The sequence below is a fragment of the Candoia aspera genome, chromosome 13 (assembly GCF_035149785.1).
Source record: "Candoia aspera isolate rCanAsp1 chromosome 13, rCanAsp1.hap2, whole genome shotgun sequence".
Classification (NCBI taxonomy): Eukaryota; Metazoa; Chordata; class Lepidosauria; order Squamata; family Boidae; genus Candoia; species Candoia aspera.
The window spans coordinates 5,338,847-5,354,998 of NC_086165.1; the positions used below are offsets into that span (position 1 = coordinate 5,338,847).

The window sequence follows — 16,152 nt, forward strand, 5'->3', positions numbered from 1 at the left end:
ACAGAGTTGTTATCCCTGGTTTATTCTGCCCTAGAAAGCAGTTACTATTCATGGATTAAGGATCCGGTAGGTCAGTGTTTCTCTACTTTGACAACTTAAAGATGAGTGGACTTCAACTCCCAGAATGGCTGGCTGGGGAATTCTGGGAGTTGAAGTCCACCTATCTTAAAGTTGCTGAGATTGAGAAACACTGAAATAGAGCATTGATTTATAACTGGTACTAACTATTAGGGTCTTTGGTGTGTGGCTTTGTTGGCCTTTTCCATCTAATTTATGTCTCCACATCACCCATAGTCATTGCTTTCACATTTGAAGTGATCTTTGGAAATTGTGTGGGCTTTCAGATTCCTAGTTTTAATTTCCAGGGCCTGGCTGACCTATGGTTTTTGACATCACCATGACTGGATGGTTTTCTTCATTCCAGAACCATTTCATCTGAATTTGCACTTCTCCAAGTTACTTCTCTAATCAAAAGTGCATGTATTACAAATGCTTTCTTTTTTAGGCGTGGCGTTGGCCAATTTCAGTATATTTTCTAATTTTCCCCCCTTGGAATTTTTGTGATCTTTTGTTGATTTTAATTGCTATTACTCTGTTGCATCAACATTAGAAGAGTAGGATATATATTTTAATATAAATGAAATAACATAAATACAAAAATGCATCAGAACCAGGAAGGGCTGGTTTTACAATATTATATTTATATCTGTTTGCCCTTTAGACGATGAAGGGCAATAAATCTGATAGCTAAATTCAACTCCCTGGCAATGCGCAGAAGAAGTCTAAAATTATGGTTTTTAAAGCAAAAATGAGTTCTGCTAGGATTGGTACCTTGGCCAATGCTCCCAAATGCCCTGTGCTGGTGATAGTTTATATCCCACCTCTATTTGGACAGCTCAAGGCAGTGTCCATAATTTTATTTCATTTCCTCCTATTTCCCTCCCAGTAACAATCTGTGAGGTGGGTTGTGCTGAGAAGAGTGACTGGCCTTGAGTTACCCAGGCCAACCCACTTTAAGAAGAGTAAGAAGTCAACATCTCTCAGCTTCTTGTCCAGCTCCTTAACCATACACAAAGTTCTGATTGCCAGCCACCAAATGCTAAAGCATGTACTGTGTGTAATAATTTGCTCTAAGTGTGTAAGCATTTCTCTTCTCTGGTACAGCTGGAGGACTCTGCCAAGAATTGGGGTCGAGAGAAGCAGAATTACAGCAGTCGTCTACTTGAAAATGAGCTTGGGTTTGTCCGATCGCCATCCTCGCCCATAATTCATGATATTTTTCTGGTGAGCAATGGACATAAACAACAGGAGCAGTCTACCAGGGAAAGCTAGATAAACCTTCTGGGGGTCTTCAAAGGTGATACCCATGTGTGAAGGACCAGTCCAAGATGATTTGCTTCCTTAGGTGAAGGACAGCTTCACACTGAAGTCAACCAGACAGGGAGATGGACCTTCCTCCAGCATTAGGGATGGGACAGTGTCCATCACTGAAGCATATGCCACACAACCTGCACACATCTATCCTTCAGCAAGAGGACCATCTGCAGTTCCACTCTCCCTTTTATTACTGTCTCAGATGGACCTTTCAGTCTGTGTTGTCACGAGGTTGGCCTGCCTGAGTGGCCAAAGCACATTTTCTTCCTTTCTAAAGGTGATGGGTTTGAAACTTGCCTTGGTTGACACTCAAAGTGTGGAAGGACTTGGATCCTGGAAATTCTGTGGCTCAAGACTCAATCCTATTTTGTGTTTTTCCCCATCAGTAAAAATGACCCTCCCATCTGCTTCCAATTAAATCTACCATACCAGAAAAGATGTAAGGTTACCATTAAGACACCACAGAGAGAATTCAACAATGGGGCATGATCCTCCAAAAGGGAAAGTGGGGAATCAGAAAGGAAACAAATTTGGTCAGAATTTGTAGGAATTTGGGAATGGAGTCCAGCCTTTGGATTTGAAAGAGAATGTTTGTTCTTAGCCCATTGACATGCCTCCCCTCTATCCACAGGATGAGAAGCAAAGGAGAGGGGGTGAAGAAGAGAAACATGCAAAGTCAGGGAAGGTCGCAGAGAAGTAGTCAGCTGTGGGACCAAATCTGCTTATTGGTCAGTGATACTTCTTAGCCACACTTGTAAGCCAGGGTTGCACAACTTTGGGTGGTGGGGCTGTGAGCCACATTTGTCCTTTCAGGGATCCCTTGTAGACCAGATTTCCAAAGGTGGAGGAACCAGGACAAGAAGTGATCAAGGAACATTGTCCTGAGTACATTTTTTTTAACCAACATGGAAATAAATGGCTAGGGTAGACGCAAGTGTTTAATCTCTGTGTTGGTAATTTGTGGGGGTGAATGCTCCAAGCCAACCTTGTTTTCTATCTGAGATTTTTCTAAACCATGTTGCTCTTTTTGGGGATGTTTTAAAAAATCAACCCCATTGAAACCAATCACCTTTTTAATGAAGGTGTTCTACTAAGTGGAAGTTTTTTTTAACAGTCCTTCTCTCTCCACTGTCTCAAAGCTAAAACCATATATGCTTTCAAACAGAAGCCCCCAATTTTCCCATTGTTAATGTTTTCTCTTTTTTTCCTCCACCAGCCAGGGAAAATTGCAGTTCTTGTAAGGATCCGACACAATTGACTCAATAAGGTTCTGACTCATGCATCCACGTAAAATGCAGATTTTACGTTGATTCAATGGCAGAGAGCACAACCAAATGATTTACCAATTCTTTGATTGTGGGTTCTGACAGTTCTTGCCAAACACAATCAATCTGGGGGGCTGTCCATGCCCTTCTGTGTAAAGAGATATAGCTGTAACATTGCTATTCCTCAGAGAGGAGAAAGAGGCTGGAGTTTTCCTCCCATCAGAACTGATTTGTTGAAGTATACCCAGCCCTCGCTACAGTATGTCTTGGACCTCAGCCAATGAGTGGGAGTGATCCCAGTGGAAAGAAAGTCATTGCAAGCCCTCTTTCTGCCCACAGTTGTGGTGGTGTAATACTGTCCAGCATGTCCTCAGCTCAGCCTGCTTTCACTGCATTGCTATGAAGTTGGACTTGGGTCAAAGGCTGTCCACACCCTTTGGCATAGGATGTTTGGGCTGGGACAGCTGGTCCTCAGAGGGGAAGGAAGAGGCAGCAGTGCATGGAGTTCTGACTTCTATTCTTCCATCCTTCCCAGAAACCACATTCACCAACACAACTCAAGAGTCATCGGAGTCCACACCCTTTGACTTTGCTCTGGAAGATCCTGGAATCCTACCTACTTCATAGCAAGACAAAATATCTATTGCAAAATATATACTTCAAGTTATATACCTCTTTCCTGGGGAGATGAGCTGAAAACAGACTTCTCTGTGAAACTACCTTGCAGTCTTGGTGCCTGTTTTGTAATTTTTGATACTTGCAAAGTTAACGATTCTTTATTTGCCTGAGAGGAAAGAGATGATCAGAATGGGGAGGAGCACCAAGGAAGCCAAGAATTGCAGAATGGAAACCAGTGTCTGTGTTTCCTGTGTTCTGGGTAATATTAAAATCATACATCAGTATTATACCTTATTTACTTATGGATAAGCTGAGAATTTTAGGTGCCAAAATACAAACCAAAAATTGGGTTTGGCTTATCTGCAGATGGGCTTATCCACAAGTATATACCGTATCTCAGCCTTTTCAGCTTGTGAGTGGGAATGACCTTGGGAGGCAGGAGGAAGAGACACAGGCAACAGTCAGATAAGAGGCAGCTGAGCCCGCCGCAGGAATGGGGGTGTGGTAAATGTCTCAGAAGGGACCCTCCCTAGTTTCTTGGGCTGTAAAGGCGAGGGGGGCAGGAGAGAGATGTACTTTCAGACTTGCAAAATTCTCTTAATGTAACTTTACAACAAAGCTAGAAGTTCTGGGTATGCTTCTTTACTAAATTACCTTGCAAGGCTGACAGTTTCCTCTTCTAGCAAAAGCATCTGCCTCCACTTTCAATTAAAACATGGCTCGTTATGACATGTCAGCTCAGACAGTCATTCATTCTAACCGGCGATAAGAGAACCAAACCAGTTCCAGGCATGTTTTTGTATCCTAATGTGTTCCCTTACAGCATAGATAAGGCTAACCACAGTACCGAGTTCACATATACCAGCAAATCATACTTAGCAGAAAACAGAAGAGGTCAACACAAGCTTGTGCCTTGTGTTCAACTATGGTTGAGCGTTACGAGCTTATTTTTCCCAGCTCTGTTCTCATTGATCTACATTCTTAGCCAACAGTTAAGTCATTGGCCCTATTTTGAAAAGTGAGTCAGTAGCAGTCATCTTTCATTGACTTTATTATTACTTTAGTTTTCTGACTTGGCTACAGGACACTAAATTTCAAACTTTATCTGAGCATAAAGAAAAACCCTGATTGGAAACAAATTGTGGAGATGTAAGCTGTAAGCAAGGGAGGTGCTGGCATCTAACCATGGTTACTTTAAAACTTGGGCTCCTCATCCATTATTTCCTATGTTGGCCTAGGGTTTTAGGATGGGCAGTCTTTCAGGAAGCGGATAGAAGTTTTCCTTGTCTGATAGAGGCACCCATTGTGGCGATTTGGCAGGAGACTCAAAACCAGGAAGAGAACATTATTTCATCCAGCCACACATATTTGATACATAATCACTCAGGAGGTTGTGATGGCCATGGCTGAGATGTCTCTAATAAAGGACTAGAGAAATGGACAGAGAAGAGGTCAACCAAAAGTTGTCCTTGGCAACTTAATTCAGCCTCTATCTTCAGAAGTAGCCTTCTACCATTGCTCAAGAAGAGAAATCAAGAGTTGAGAGACCCTATAAATGTCATACCTTCTTTGCAAGCTTCCCAAAGGGATCTGGTTGGACATTATGGAAAACATAAAGATGGATGAGATGGACCATCTGTTAACTAGTAGGTACTTCCATCCAATGAGAAGGGATCTTCTCATGTTCTTAAATCTAATAATATCAAATCTAGTACAGTGCTACATGCACAGGTAGATCTTCTTCTTATCTAATTTGTACTGCATGAGTAAAGAACAAGACAGAGAGCCAAAATGTCCTGCTGCAAATTAGTTGTCCCAACCTTGGTTTGATTTCTATATTTAGTAAACATTTGCCATTAGGATGTGATCCGTATGAGCTGGGTAGGCAACTCCCATCCTTTCTCCAAGGGTTTTAAAAGAGGCACCAGGTGCTTATGGGAAACTGCACCCAGCTCACTGAAGGGAATGATGAGGCCGTAGCGTCAAATAGATTGGCTTGTCCGGAATCAAGATAAGGCCAAAAGTGGTACCAACCTCCACTCCCCTTTTCATTTCAATCTTGAATTTTTCCAGCATCTGAAGGAGAAGGAAAAGATGACAAGAAGTCACATGGGGCTGCCAGATCATGGGCCTCAAACTTCAAAACCTGTCTCTACATAGCAACGATTGGCCAGAGTATGTGATGTCCCTGATCTGCCAAATCATGACTCTTATACGATCTTCTAAAATGATAGCTAAGGACTTTCTCACACATACTGTATATGTGTGAGACAGAAGACCAGCCCACCCTCTCAGTATTTCTCCATCCTGTGTCTTCCATTATGAGATGGTGGCAGAACTGGACTCACGTGGATCAAAAACAGTTGCATCTCCATCTCAGCAATCCTACGGCCAAGACACTGACGTGGCCCAAAGCCGAAACTCAGTCCTCTGAAATATTTGGAGTCCTCAGTATTAAGCCACCTTTCTGGGTTGAACTGCAGAGGTTTGGAGAAAAATCTGGAATCCCGAAACATTGCATAGAGTCCTACCTGGACTAATGTCTGTGAAGAAAAGATGGGGTGGAAAAAGGGATCAATCAGACTTTATGAGTTGATGAGTTGTATCCAGACAGGCCTGACAGTAGTATCACCAAGAATGACTTCTAGCATCTTCTAGATCAGGGTTTCTCAACCAGGGTTCCATGGAGTCCTAGGGTTCCATGAGAGGTCACTAGGGGTTCCCTGGGAGATCACTATTTAAAAAATTATTTCAAATTCAGGCAACTTCACATTAAAGAGGTAAGTTTCATTCTTTATTTTTAGTTTAAGAACAATGCATATAGACAGGCCTACCCATGAAACCAATATAATTGGATTTTGTAACCTCTGGCCTACATTTGAGCTTGAATGTGCAGGGGTTCCCTGAGGCCTAAAAAATATTTCAAGGGTTCCTCCAGGGTCAAAAAGTTGACAAAAGGCTGTTCTAGATATATCCAACCATCCTTGTGTCAACATGCTAATAATGAGGACAAGCTTTATCTTACCTCCACAATATATTAGGTGATGCTAGAAGACAATACAAGTCACTATGGAACATAGTCACAGACTAATATGCACTGATTTATTTAAGCTGGATTCAATGATACTCATAAATGAATAGTTACTCATTCTTTATTCATAATCCTATATTCTTCCTCGAGATGGCAGTGTCAGGAAAAAAATATATCCTAGCCAAGCACTAAGGCTTAGCTCAACAATTTTGTACTCCCCCTCCTCAGATTTTGAAAACACAATGCACACAAAGGACTGAAAAATTGTGAGTCCACCAAGCCAGCAAAAGTTGCCCGTTTAGGATAGGAAAGCAAACTGGTGATTGCTGATGACCACTCTGATAAATCTGAATTAACTGAAGCTGTTGTGTTTTTAAACAGTAGTGCAATTCAATCAATCAATCAATCAGTCCAAATCAATGTACTGCAGAATGGAAGCCTATTCAGCTGCTTTCCAACTGCTTCAACGTACCACAAATTATTTCCAGTTAATACCTTTGAATTGAGTTACATCATCTGCCCAGTGTTTGCCTGGGCATTTTCTGGGTCTGTGTGTGTGTATTAGATGCATTCCAATAGTATTCTAATAATAATATAATAGAGTGTGTGCATGTGTGTGCATATGGAATATTAGAATGTTTTCTATCATGTAAGTATGAAATAATGTTGGTTCAGAATGTAGCAGGCTCCTTGTGTGATCTCAGGTGAATGACTGTCTTCACCAGCATCAGAACTTTGGAGGAAAGGCAGGGTTTGCAAATTGTTAAAAACCACCACCACCACCACCACCATCGCTGGTACTCACATTGGCAGGGATATAGTAATTTTGAAGGGCAATCTCTTGTGTTGTATATCTCTGTAATGTCACTGCAACTGGATGGAGCCTGAAATCAGAGGAAGAAGAGATTTATGATCTAAAAAGTATTTCTCCAACTCAAGCTCAAATCCCACGATGGTGGGTTGCCTTTTACACATCCCTGCAATTCCCTTGCTTAGTCAAAATGGATAAAGAACATTTCTAGATGCTCTATGCTGTTGTTTCTCAACCTCAGCCACTTTAAGATGTGTGGACTTCCTAGCTGGCTGGAGAATTCTGGGAGTTGAAGTCCACACATCTTAAAGTGGCCAAGGTTGAGAAACACTGCTCTAGGCTATCCTTAATGCCCCATCATCATGAATGGGACTCTGCAGTTCCCATTTGTGAAATTGTCACAGATATTTGTAACTCCCATTGTATTGTGTGGGACGCGGTGGCGCTGCGGGTTAAACCGCTGAGCTGCTGAGCTTGCCGATCGGAAGGTCGGCGGTTCGAATCTGTGTGACGGGGTGAGCTCCCGTTGCTAGTCCCAGCTCCTGCCAACCTAGCAGTTCAAAAACATGCAAATGTGAGTAGATTAATAGGTACTGCTTCGGCCGGCAGGTAACGGAGTTCCGTTTAGTCATGCCGGCCACATGACCACGGAGGAAGTGTCTACAGACAAACGCCGGCTCTTCGGCTTTGAAACGGAGATGAGCACCGTGCCCTAGAGTCAGACACGACTGGACTTAATGTCAAGGGAAACCTTTACCTTTACCTTTACCCATTGTATTCAATGGACCTCTGCTTCCACGAAATATTTGCCTGGGTCAGTGGAGTTGGCGTGCTACAGAATTCCAAAAAGGGGTTAACTGGCCCTGTCAACCAACCCAAGGGAGTTAGATTTAGCCCTGAACAGATATCCCCCTACATAGGATTAAACAATAATTATAAACTCTGTAATTCCTCTGATTATATTAGTGCTTTATTTTGAGTAGCTCAGGGTTCCTCAAGCTGGGCCACTTTAAGACATGTGCACTTCAACTCCCAGAATTCCCCCAGCAAGTGAGCTACCATGCTACCTTAGGGTTTCTTTGATGACTGCTTTGAGGAGCGGGATGGATTTCATCATCTTCAGAAGGTCACCCTGGGAAGATGTCCTGGCTGCAGAGATTTCGGACCTGAGTTGTTCCTGAAGGTGTGGCACGCGAGCCAGTTCATACAGAGCCCACTGGAGTGTGATGGAAGTCTGAATGAAAATATGCCATATTGGGCAATTAGTGCTTTAAGGGTGCCTTCTCAGCCACCCCTGCAAGAATGCATGTGCTTCCTTGAATGCACAATGCTCAGGGTTCCTAACTCGACTGAAGCATCTCTGGGCCTTCTTTGTGTTTCTGGTTGACCAACTGAGCAAGGAAGAGAGGCCACCTCCCTTGTTTAGCAGAGGGAGAGAATGTTTGGAGAATATTTGGAGTTGCTGGAGGGAGAGAGAGAGAACTGAGGAAGCCCTCAGTGACCAGAGGAATGCCCTGAGTTGTTTAATGACCAGCAGAATGCAAAGGCCACCGATTCCTCAAAGGTTCTATTTAAAAAAACTGAATAGAACTGAAGCAACAATTTGAAGGGGACATCAAGATTCCTACGAGGAAGGAACTAATTAGTTGCCTGTAACATTCTACCAAAATCTGTCCTAGAGTTGTCCAACTTTTCTTCCGTTAAGAGACTTCTGTTTCTCTTCCTCATTCTCAGAGTTTTTTAGAATGTCTAGACCAGGGTTCCTCAACCAGGGTTCCGTGGCACCCTAGGGTTCATGAGAAGTCACTAGGGGTTCCCTGGGAGATCACAATTTATTTTAAAAATTATTTCAAATTCGGGCAACTTCACATTAAAGAGGTAAGTTTCATGCTTTATTTTCAGCTTAAGAACACTGTTCATGCATGTATACAGACCTACCCATGAAACGAATATAATAATTTGGTAACTTCTGGCCTCTCTTTGAGCCTGAGTGTGCAGGGGTTCCCCAAGGCCTGAGAAATATCTCAAGGGTTCCTCCAGGGTCAGAAGGTTGAGAAAGGCTGGTCTAAAGTTTAATTGGCTTTGCAGCTTCTTCTCACAGGCTCCACATTTGACCACAGGTGAAGTAAGGACTGGCAGGGCTGGTGTTTGTTTATTATTGTTATTTGGTTTTATTATCACCACGCACCTATAGGCAAACAACTCTGGGCAACTTAAAGCTCTGGGCAGCTGGGTGGGCTGCAAGCAATTTGAATGGGATGAGAATGAAGGGATTTTAGTGATTTCAGCACTTGAGAGCCAGTTTGGTGTAGTGCTGCATTGTGTGAAATTCAAATAGTAACATCTGGTGAGCTAGTCTGGTGTTGTGGTGAAGGCACCGGGCTAGAAACTGAGAGGCTGTGAGTTCTAGTCCTGCCTGAGGCACAAAGCCAGCTGGGGGACCTTGGGCCAGTCACTCCCTCTCAGCCCTAGGAAGGAGGCAATGGTAAACCACTTCTGAAAAACCTTGCCAAGAAAACTGCAGAGATTTGTCCAGGCTGTCTCCGAGAATCAAACACGATGGAACAGATGTCTTTTTAAAAAAAACCCTAACTTTGTGTGTAAGAGTAAACAACATTCTTAGCTCCTTGTTCTCAGTGTCTTGAGTTCAGTGGGTGTTCCGATGATTGTGGGTTGCAGGGAATAGGACTAATGATAGTGTAGAAATTCCCAAAGTCCTTGGACATCATGAATCCTTAATAGAGGAACAATGTCATAGATGTCTTGTATATTGGATAGATTGTTTGGCAGGTACTTTTTGAGAGTCTTATTGACAAGAAGCTGTCTAGGTCCCTCCTTACTTACCGTGTCCACCCCTCCTGCCATCATCTCAGTTATGCTGGCTTTGATATCTTCAATCGGCATCTTGTTCTGAAGTAAAAGGCTGCACAGGATGCCTCGGTATTCTTTGGCCCTCTTCTCATTGAAACAGAGATCTTGGTAGATGTTCTGTATACATTTGTCAGCTGGTAAGATGGAGAGGACACATACAAATAAATACAGCTTGGAACAATAAAATCACTGTGGAAACTTGTTCAGTGAATTCTCACCAGGCTAGCAACTTTCTATTCGGTCACTGGGTGAGATCTGGAAGTGTGCAGGATCCCACAGCCACCACGGGTACACTCACCATGCATGAAGATGACATCCCAAGCATTCACATGGTCCTGCCAAAACTTGGAATTGATCCTGCGCAGAAATTCTGGCGGTATGTACAACATTGGTGCGGTGGAATTAAACATCAAGGTGATGGCATCAATGAACTTCTGTGCCTCAGGGTCAATGAAATCCTGAAGAAGCCCCAAGCGGGTACCGTACAGGACATTGCATACAGCTGTGGGAAGAGAGAGATGGGGAAGATGGATAAAAAAATCAAGACCATTTCTCCCACAGGGGCAGAGATCTCCATCTAATTAATGTGTTGCGCATCGCTTCTATTTCTCAAGAGCTAGATGGTTCTGTCCATTCTTAACCAGGTTACTGAATTTGTGTATTTTCTGGGTTGGCACACTATTTTATGGTCTTGCACACTCCACTGAACATTGAAGTTAACAGGCTGTCTTTGCAGATCCAGCAAAGCACCCTCCCCTATGCATACCCACAAAAGTACCCAAGCATAGTATGTTGAGTAAATGAAAATGGGAGGAGGGGAAGAGGGGAGAAAAAAAAGACATGGTTGGCTAATCCTTGAGCCAAGTCCCCATCCCAGTCCAGCCCCTTCCCTCCCACTCACATTCCAACGCAAAACGGAACAGCTCATGGGTGAGGTCAGTTGTCCATTTATCTTGTGGGCTGGTGCCAACCTTCATCTGCATTCTCTTGACAAAATCTTCCCCCACTTCATTCAGGAGGGGAGCAAAGTTATCCGTGATTTTGAGGGACATTGCTTCCCTGTTCAGGGCCAGGCGGTCCTGACGCCAGCTGTCTCCTTTCCTAGAAAGCCAAAAAAAAAGTAAATTCAGCATGGAAACCAGGGCCGTTCCAGTCATAATTTCTCCACCTTGTCAGCTATTCTCCTTCAGGCTGGTAGAGAAGGAATTGTTCTCAAAAGGGGTGAAAATGTCAGTGAAATGTACAGGGGTTGGGGGAAGGCCTGGTATTTGTAATTTAGATTCCTTTCCTTATGCAACCTTCTCCTACAAAGGGATGAGGCTTCGATCCTGTGGTTGCACCTCCCATCTTGACTTTTTTGACCCCCTGGCAATGCATCTATGGGTTTTTTGGGCTCCCCATATTTCCGTTAAATCCCAAGGGGGAACTGTCATCAAGGAACTCCTCTCGTGGCATATTTTTCAGAGAGGGACAGGTGAGCAGCCCAGAGAAATGTCACAAGAGAGAACGGATCTAAACCCCAATCTGTTGGCCTCTACAAGAAAGTAAGCTCATCAATTGCAAAAGAAATTCTGAAGAAATTCTAAAGCAACCTGAAGAAGAAATGGAGAAATAAGATACTCTCCCCCCCTCCTAGGGCAATAATTTGGGGAAATAACCATCATGATCAATTAAGCTTTGATTCCCCTCTTTCTGAACAATCTCCAGCCCCATCCCAGAGTTCTGGAGTGGCGTTTTATTGCTTGGTGGCAATTTTCTCACCAGCCAACCTCTGGGCCCATCCTATCACTTCTTGCAGGTTCTTACTTGAGGAGGACCCCACAAGGCTTATTACGGAAGTCCCGATAGGCGATCCACGGTGGCACGGTGAACCTCTCCGGGTACAATCCTTCAGATTTGAAGAGAATAGCAGCGTCTTTGGGATCAATAATGTTGACACTCTCATAACTGCCCAGTTTCTCCCTGTGAAGAACATATTGGCAGGCTTATTGGGGGTTAAACGCTGAATGGTTGAAACCGGTTGAAGTCGTTTAAAGGGAAATCTTGAGGCGGTCGTGGGCGCCCGATTTTCTCCTGGAATATCAGCAGTGTTGGGTTAGAGAAGGGGAAAGAAATGCCCCATATAATTTCACAGAGCTCCTCCCCAGTGCTTCCCACCCCCACTTTCCCAAGGATAGGCTCGGCTCATCCCTTCTCCCAAAGGGCAGTAAAAATCTACAGCCCCAGAAACTTGAGAGGAGATGGACTCATTCATTCATTCATTCATTCATTCTTCATTCATCCCCTTACTCAGTTTACTCACAAGCATCCACAGGCATCCATGCCAGTGTTCCAGGTGTCTGGCTAACTGAACCACATCCTGGCGTTTTTAGGAACGTGCCAATGTCCATAGGCAGGCTCACCCTACCCAGGGCCTTAGCCCACAAAAGTGTGGGTGTGAAGGAGAGAAGGAGAAGAATGGAATGTACAACGATTACAGGCAAGCAAGGAAGCTCTCAGTCAACTGCCAGAACCACCAGCTATGGTAAGCAGCCCACTGTGGTGTGATTCCTGCCTGGAGCTTGGCTCACTGCTTGGCCTGGAGCTCAGTGGCAACCAGAAGAGGAGGAACCACGCTGGGGCAGCACCTCATCCCAACAAGTGCAAGAACCTTTGCGGGGAGGCAAAGGCTGTAGGCTGCTTGATGAACTTTATTTGTTATAAGGACTAACCATCAAAGACATATTTACATGGCTACATCAACCTGCAAAGCCTAGGAGGGTGGAGGGAACCCAGGGCAGCAGGAAAGGCGTGTGCTACAATAAAAGATTTTGTACATTTATCTGCTACATGGTGGGGTGTCCAGTGCTTGGAAAATAAAGAACCCTCACAATCATTAACCCTCAGTCTGATCTACTTCACAAGTTCAATTTGTGGGGCAATGTTAGAGCCAAGGAGGGCTATGTACTTAGCCTGAGCCCCTGGAAGAATGGGGCCGTAGGCATCTGGCAAACAATAAGTCTGTTGCCCAACATAATCACCCCTTCTTTGTGCTCAGAGATTGTGGACATATCATAAAGGGAGCAAACAGCTGAGAAATAGTGGGGGGGGTGTCTTATGGTAAATCGAATCTAGGCCCCCACTGTAGATAATGATATTCTATTCTTTATGTCTCACTGGGCAACACAGGGGTTGTAAATCCCATCGTAAAACATAGATTAAAAAAAAATCCCTCCTAACAAATGATATGTGGGCAGATGAAATATGGGTATATGCAATATTGCCTTTCAGATATATTGAAGAAGATAGCAGTCCTAACCGCTTATTCCAGGGTTTCTCAACCTGGGTTCCGTGGCACCCTCGGGTTCCACAAGAGGTCACTAGGGGTTCCCTGGGAGATCACGATTCATTAAAAAAATTGTTTCAAAGTTCCAAGCAACTTCACATGAAAGAGGTAAGGTTCATTCTTTAATTTCAGCTTAAGAACACTGTTCACGCATCTAGACAGGCCTACGCATGAAACGAATGTAATAATTTTGTAACCTCTGGCCTCTCTTTGAGCCTGAACGGGCAGGGGTTCCCCAAGGCCTGGAAAATATTTCAAGGGTTCCTCCAGGGTCAAAGGGTTGAGAAAGGCTGGCTTATTCCCTGAGAATCGGTAGTCATGGCAACCCTAACTCTGCACTGCAGAAAGTCAACTTTGAAACACCTTGGCTGGGTTCCCATAACAAACTAAACCATAGACACTGATGGACCCCAAACCCCAACAGTAGCTTAAACCCAGATAAACCCAGATATGGCTTCTTATATTATCCTGGTTTGTACCAGATGCTCAGACAATGGTTGGGTTCCAACAGCACGGTGAACCTCACATTACTCAGCCTTATTCCAGCTTAATCTAGCGTTCTGTTCTGGCTGCTCCACCTCTGGGCTTCAACAAAAGAACTTCACTGCGCTGAAATGCAAGCCAGCTGCAGTTTTCCAACAGTAGGCAAACAATCTTACAAAAACAATCTCACCTGTCACAAGGAATAGAATGCCCTTCCATGTTTCCTTTTTTAAAAAAATCTGTTCTCGGAGACTGCCTGGACAAGTCCCTGCAGTTTTCTTGGCACGGTTTTTCAGAGGTGGTTTGCCATTGTTTCCTTCCTAGGACTGAGAGAGAATGACTGGCCCAAGGTCCCCCAGCTGGCTTCGTGCCTAAGGCGGGACTAGAACTCACAGTCTCCCGGTTTCTAGCCTGATGCCTTAACCACTACGCCATATTGGCTCTCCCATGTTTCCTAGACTGTAATTATTAGAGATAATAATTTCTAACAATAATTAGCAATTCAGTAGCAAGGAAATTAGTAATTAATTTTAATAATAATTATTAGCATTATTAGAAACAATAATACTTCCAGGTGCTAGTTAGTAAATACCACAGTGGGCAATTTATTTATTTTTTATTTTATTTATCTAATTTGTCCCCGCCCATCTCCTCCCATCGGGGGACCCGGGGCGGTTTGCAACAATCAGTTAAAACAACGATCAGAAAATATACAGTATAAAATTACAATAATAAATAATATAAATAAGAGTAAAGATAAAAAGTCCAATTGCCCCTTGACTCTAGTACGTTGCAAGACATGGATACCTGCGCATAGTTCCACAGTGCTTTTCCATCCAGGTGTACTGCAAGGGCACAGAGATCTCTGCCCTGATTTACTCAGTCAACCTACAAATAGATTGTGGAGCACTGAAATCTACTTGCATACGAAGCATGGGTCTTCACTGTGTGCTAAGCCCTTTCACCCAGAGGCTGTACACAGTTCGTTCCCTTTGCATCCTTTTGAAGTGAAGATGCAGAGACTGAACAGGGAATGTTTGCGCTCAAAACAGATGCTTGCTGTAATTTAAGCCTGCCTGCTTTCTCTCTGTAGTATGTTTAAGAGCCTTTGGCTATTTGATCACTGTTGCAACAGAGCTTGGGGACAGTTAAACCTGCCGGAGTTTGCAGGTCTGTTCTATTTCTTAGTGATAAGCTGTATCTTCAGGAGATAACATCAAAGAAGAGAGATGAAAAAGAGGTAAATAAGGGGAGAGGGGTGTTACAGATGATCAGGTGCACAGCTCTTCCCAAGCACAAAACGTGTGATGTTGCAAAGCCCCACTGCACCCCCAAAATAAAACCTTCAGTCAGGTTTTTTTTTTAGTTGCTGGAACTGATTGCTCTTCAAGGATCCTGAATGTCCATCTGGGAGAACGATCCCCTCATTTTCTGAATCAGAATGTTATTTTTAAATATTGTGTGTCCCCCTGCAATCACATAAGGTAAAGGCTAGTAGAGGAATGTTTTACACAAACAAGCAGGAATCAACGTACGGCTCAGAGGCAGGTAAGGAGACACCTGGAAGGAAAAGAGAATTATTGCAACCTTCAAGAGGAAAACAGCCAGTAATTTAGGGCAAGAAAAAAAGCCAGTCTATTAACGTTGCAAACCATTCTGATCAACATTGTACAACCGGAACAAAGTTTTCTGGTTTGAGGAAGAAGAGTGGAAAAAGTTTGGGAAAGGAAGCAGGATTGCACCAGACCTAAGAGACCCCTTACCTATAAATAGGACCAAAGGTTTGGAACTTCTCCACCATAATGTTATGAACATTGTGGAAACCATCCTCCTTCCAGAACTGATACAGATTAAACCAGCTGGTTTTCCAATTTCCTGGCAAATCGTTGAATGGCTTCAGTTCTTTTCCCTGGAGAGGAGGTGAACGTATTTCCCTGGCAGCTGTATGAACTTGGAGAAAGCCAGGGCTGGATGCATCTTCAGGATAGAATAGGATCCGTAAATGATTGGAGATGCCCAAAGCAGGAATGAATGGACAGTGCCTGGGTAACATTGCCACAGCAAAGGAGGGGGAAAAAAGAGAAAAAAATTCAGGAGGGGGGTTGGTGTGAGAACTCAGAAATCAGCACTGAAGACAAAGGTCCTTGAAAATGATATGAGACCTCCAAACTGTGATTCTTATTGCCACGGGATGGTTTGTTCAAGGATGCAGATGGTCCAATAAGGTTAGTTCTGAAATCCTAGCCTATCTTCCCATTACATTTTTAAAACAAATAAGAGTTCGTGCACACACAATCACACACACACACACATCACAAAGAGACGTTAACATTTAAAGCTGTATCTCCAGTCTCAGTTTAGTAAGATTGTATTC

General features: G+C 43.6%; 2 protein-coding genes across 2 annotated transcripts in view; one reads left to right on the forward strand and one right to left on the reverse strand.

Moving 5' to 3' along the window:
* CCDC33 (coiled-coil domain containing 33) overlaps nucleotides 1-1,714 on the forward strand; it is a 110,061-nt gene extending 108,347 nt beyond the window's left edge. Inside the window, exon 26 of the mRNA XM_063314215.1 lies at nucleotides 1,165-1,714. Coding sequence (XP_063170285.1) covers nucleotides 1,165-1,332 — 168 coding nt within the window. The 3' untranslated portion in view covers nucleotides 1,333-1,714. The remainder of the gene's footprint in view (nucleotides 1-1,164) is intronic.
* A 2,554-nt stretch (nucleotides 1,715-4,268) lies between these two features.
* On the reverse strand, nucleotides 4,269-15,831 carry LOC134504902 (cholesterol side-chain cleavage enzyme, mitochondrial-like). Its single transcript, XM_063314337.1, has 9 exons — nucleotides 15,542-15,831; nucleotides 11,777-11,932; nucleotides 10,872-11,071; nucleotides 10,269-10,472; nucleotides 9,944-10,104; nucleotides 8,167-8,333; nucleotides 7,094-7,172; nucleotides 5,606-5,800; nucleotides 4,269-5,333 (listed from the first exon to the last, which is right to left on the reverse strand). The coding sequence occupies exons 1-9, from the start codon at nucleotides 15,829-15,831 to the stop codon at nucleotides 5,211-5,213; spliced, it is 1,575 nt and encodes a 524-aa protein (XP_063170407.1). The 3' UTR covers nucleotides 4,269-5,210.
* Nucleotides 15,832-16,152: the final 321 nt, after the last annotated feature.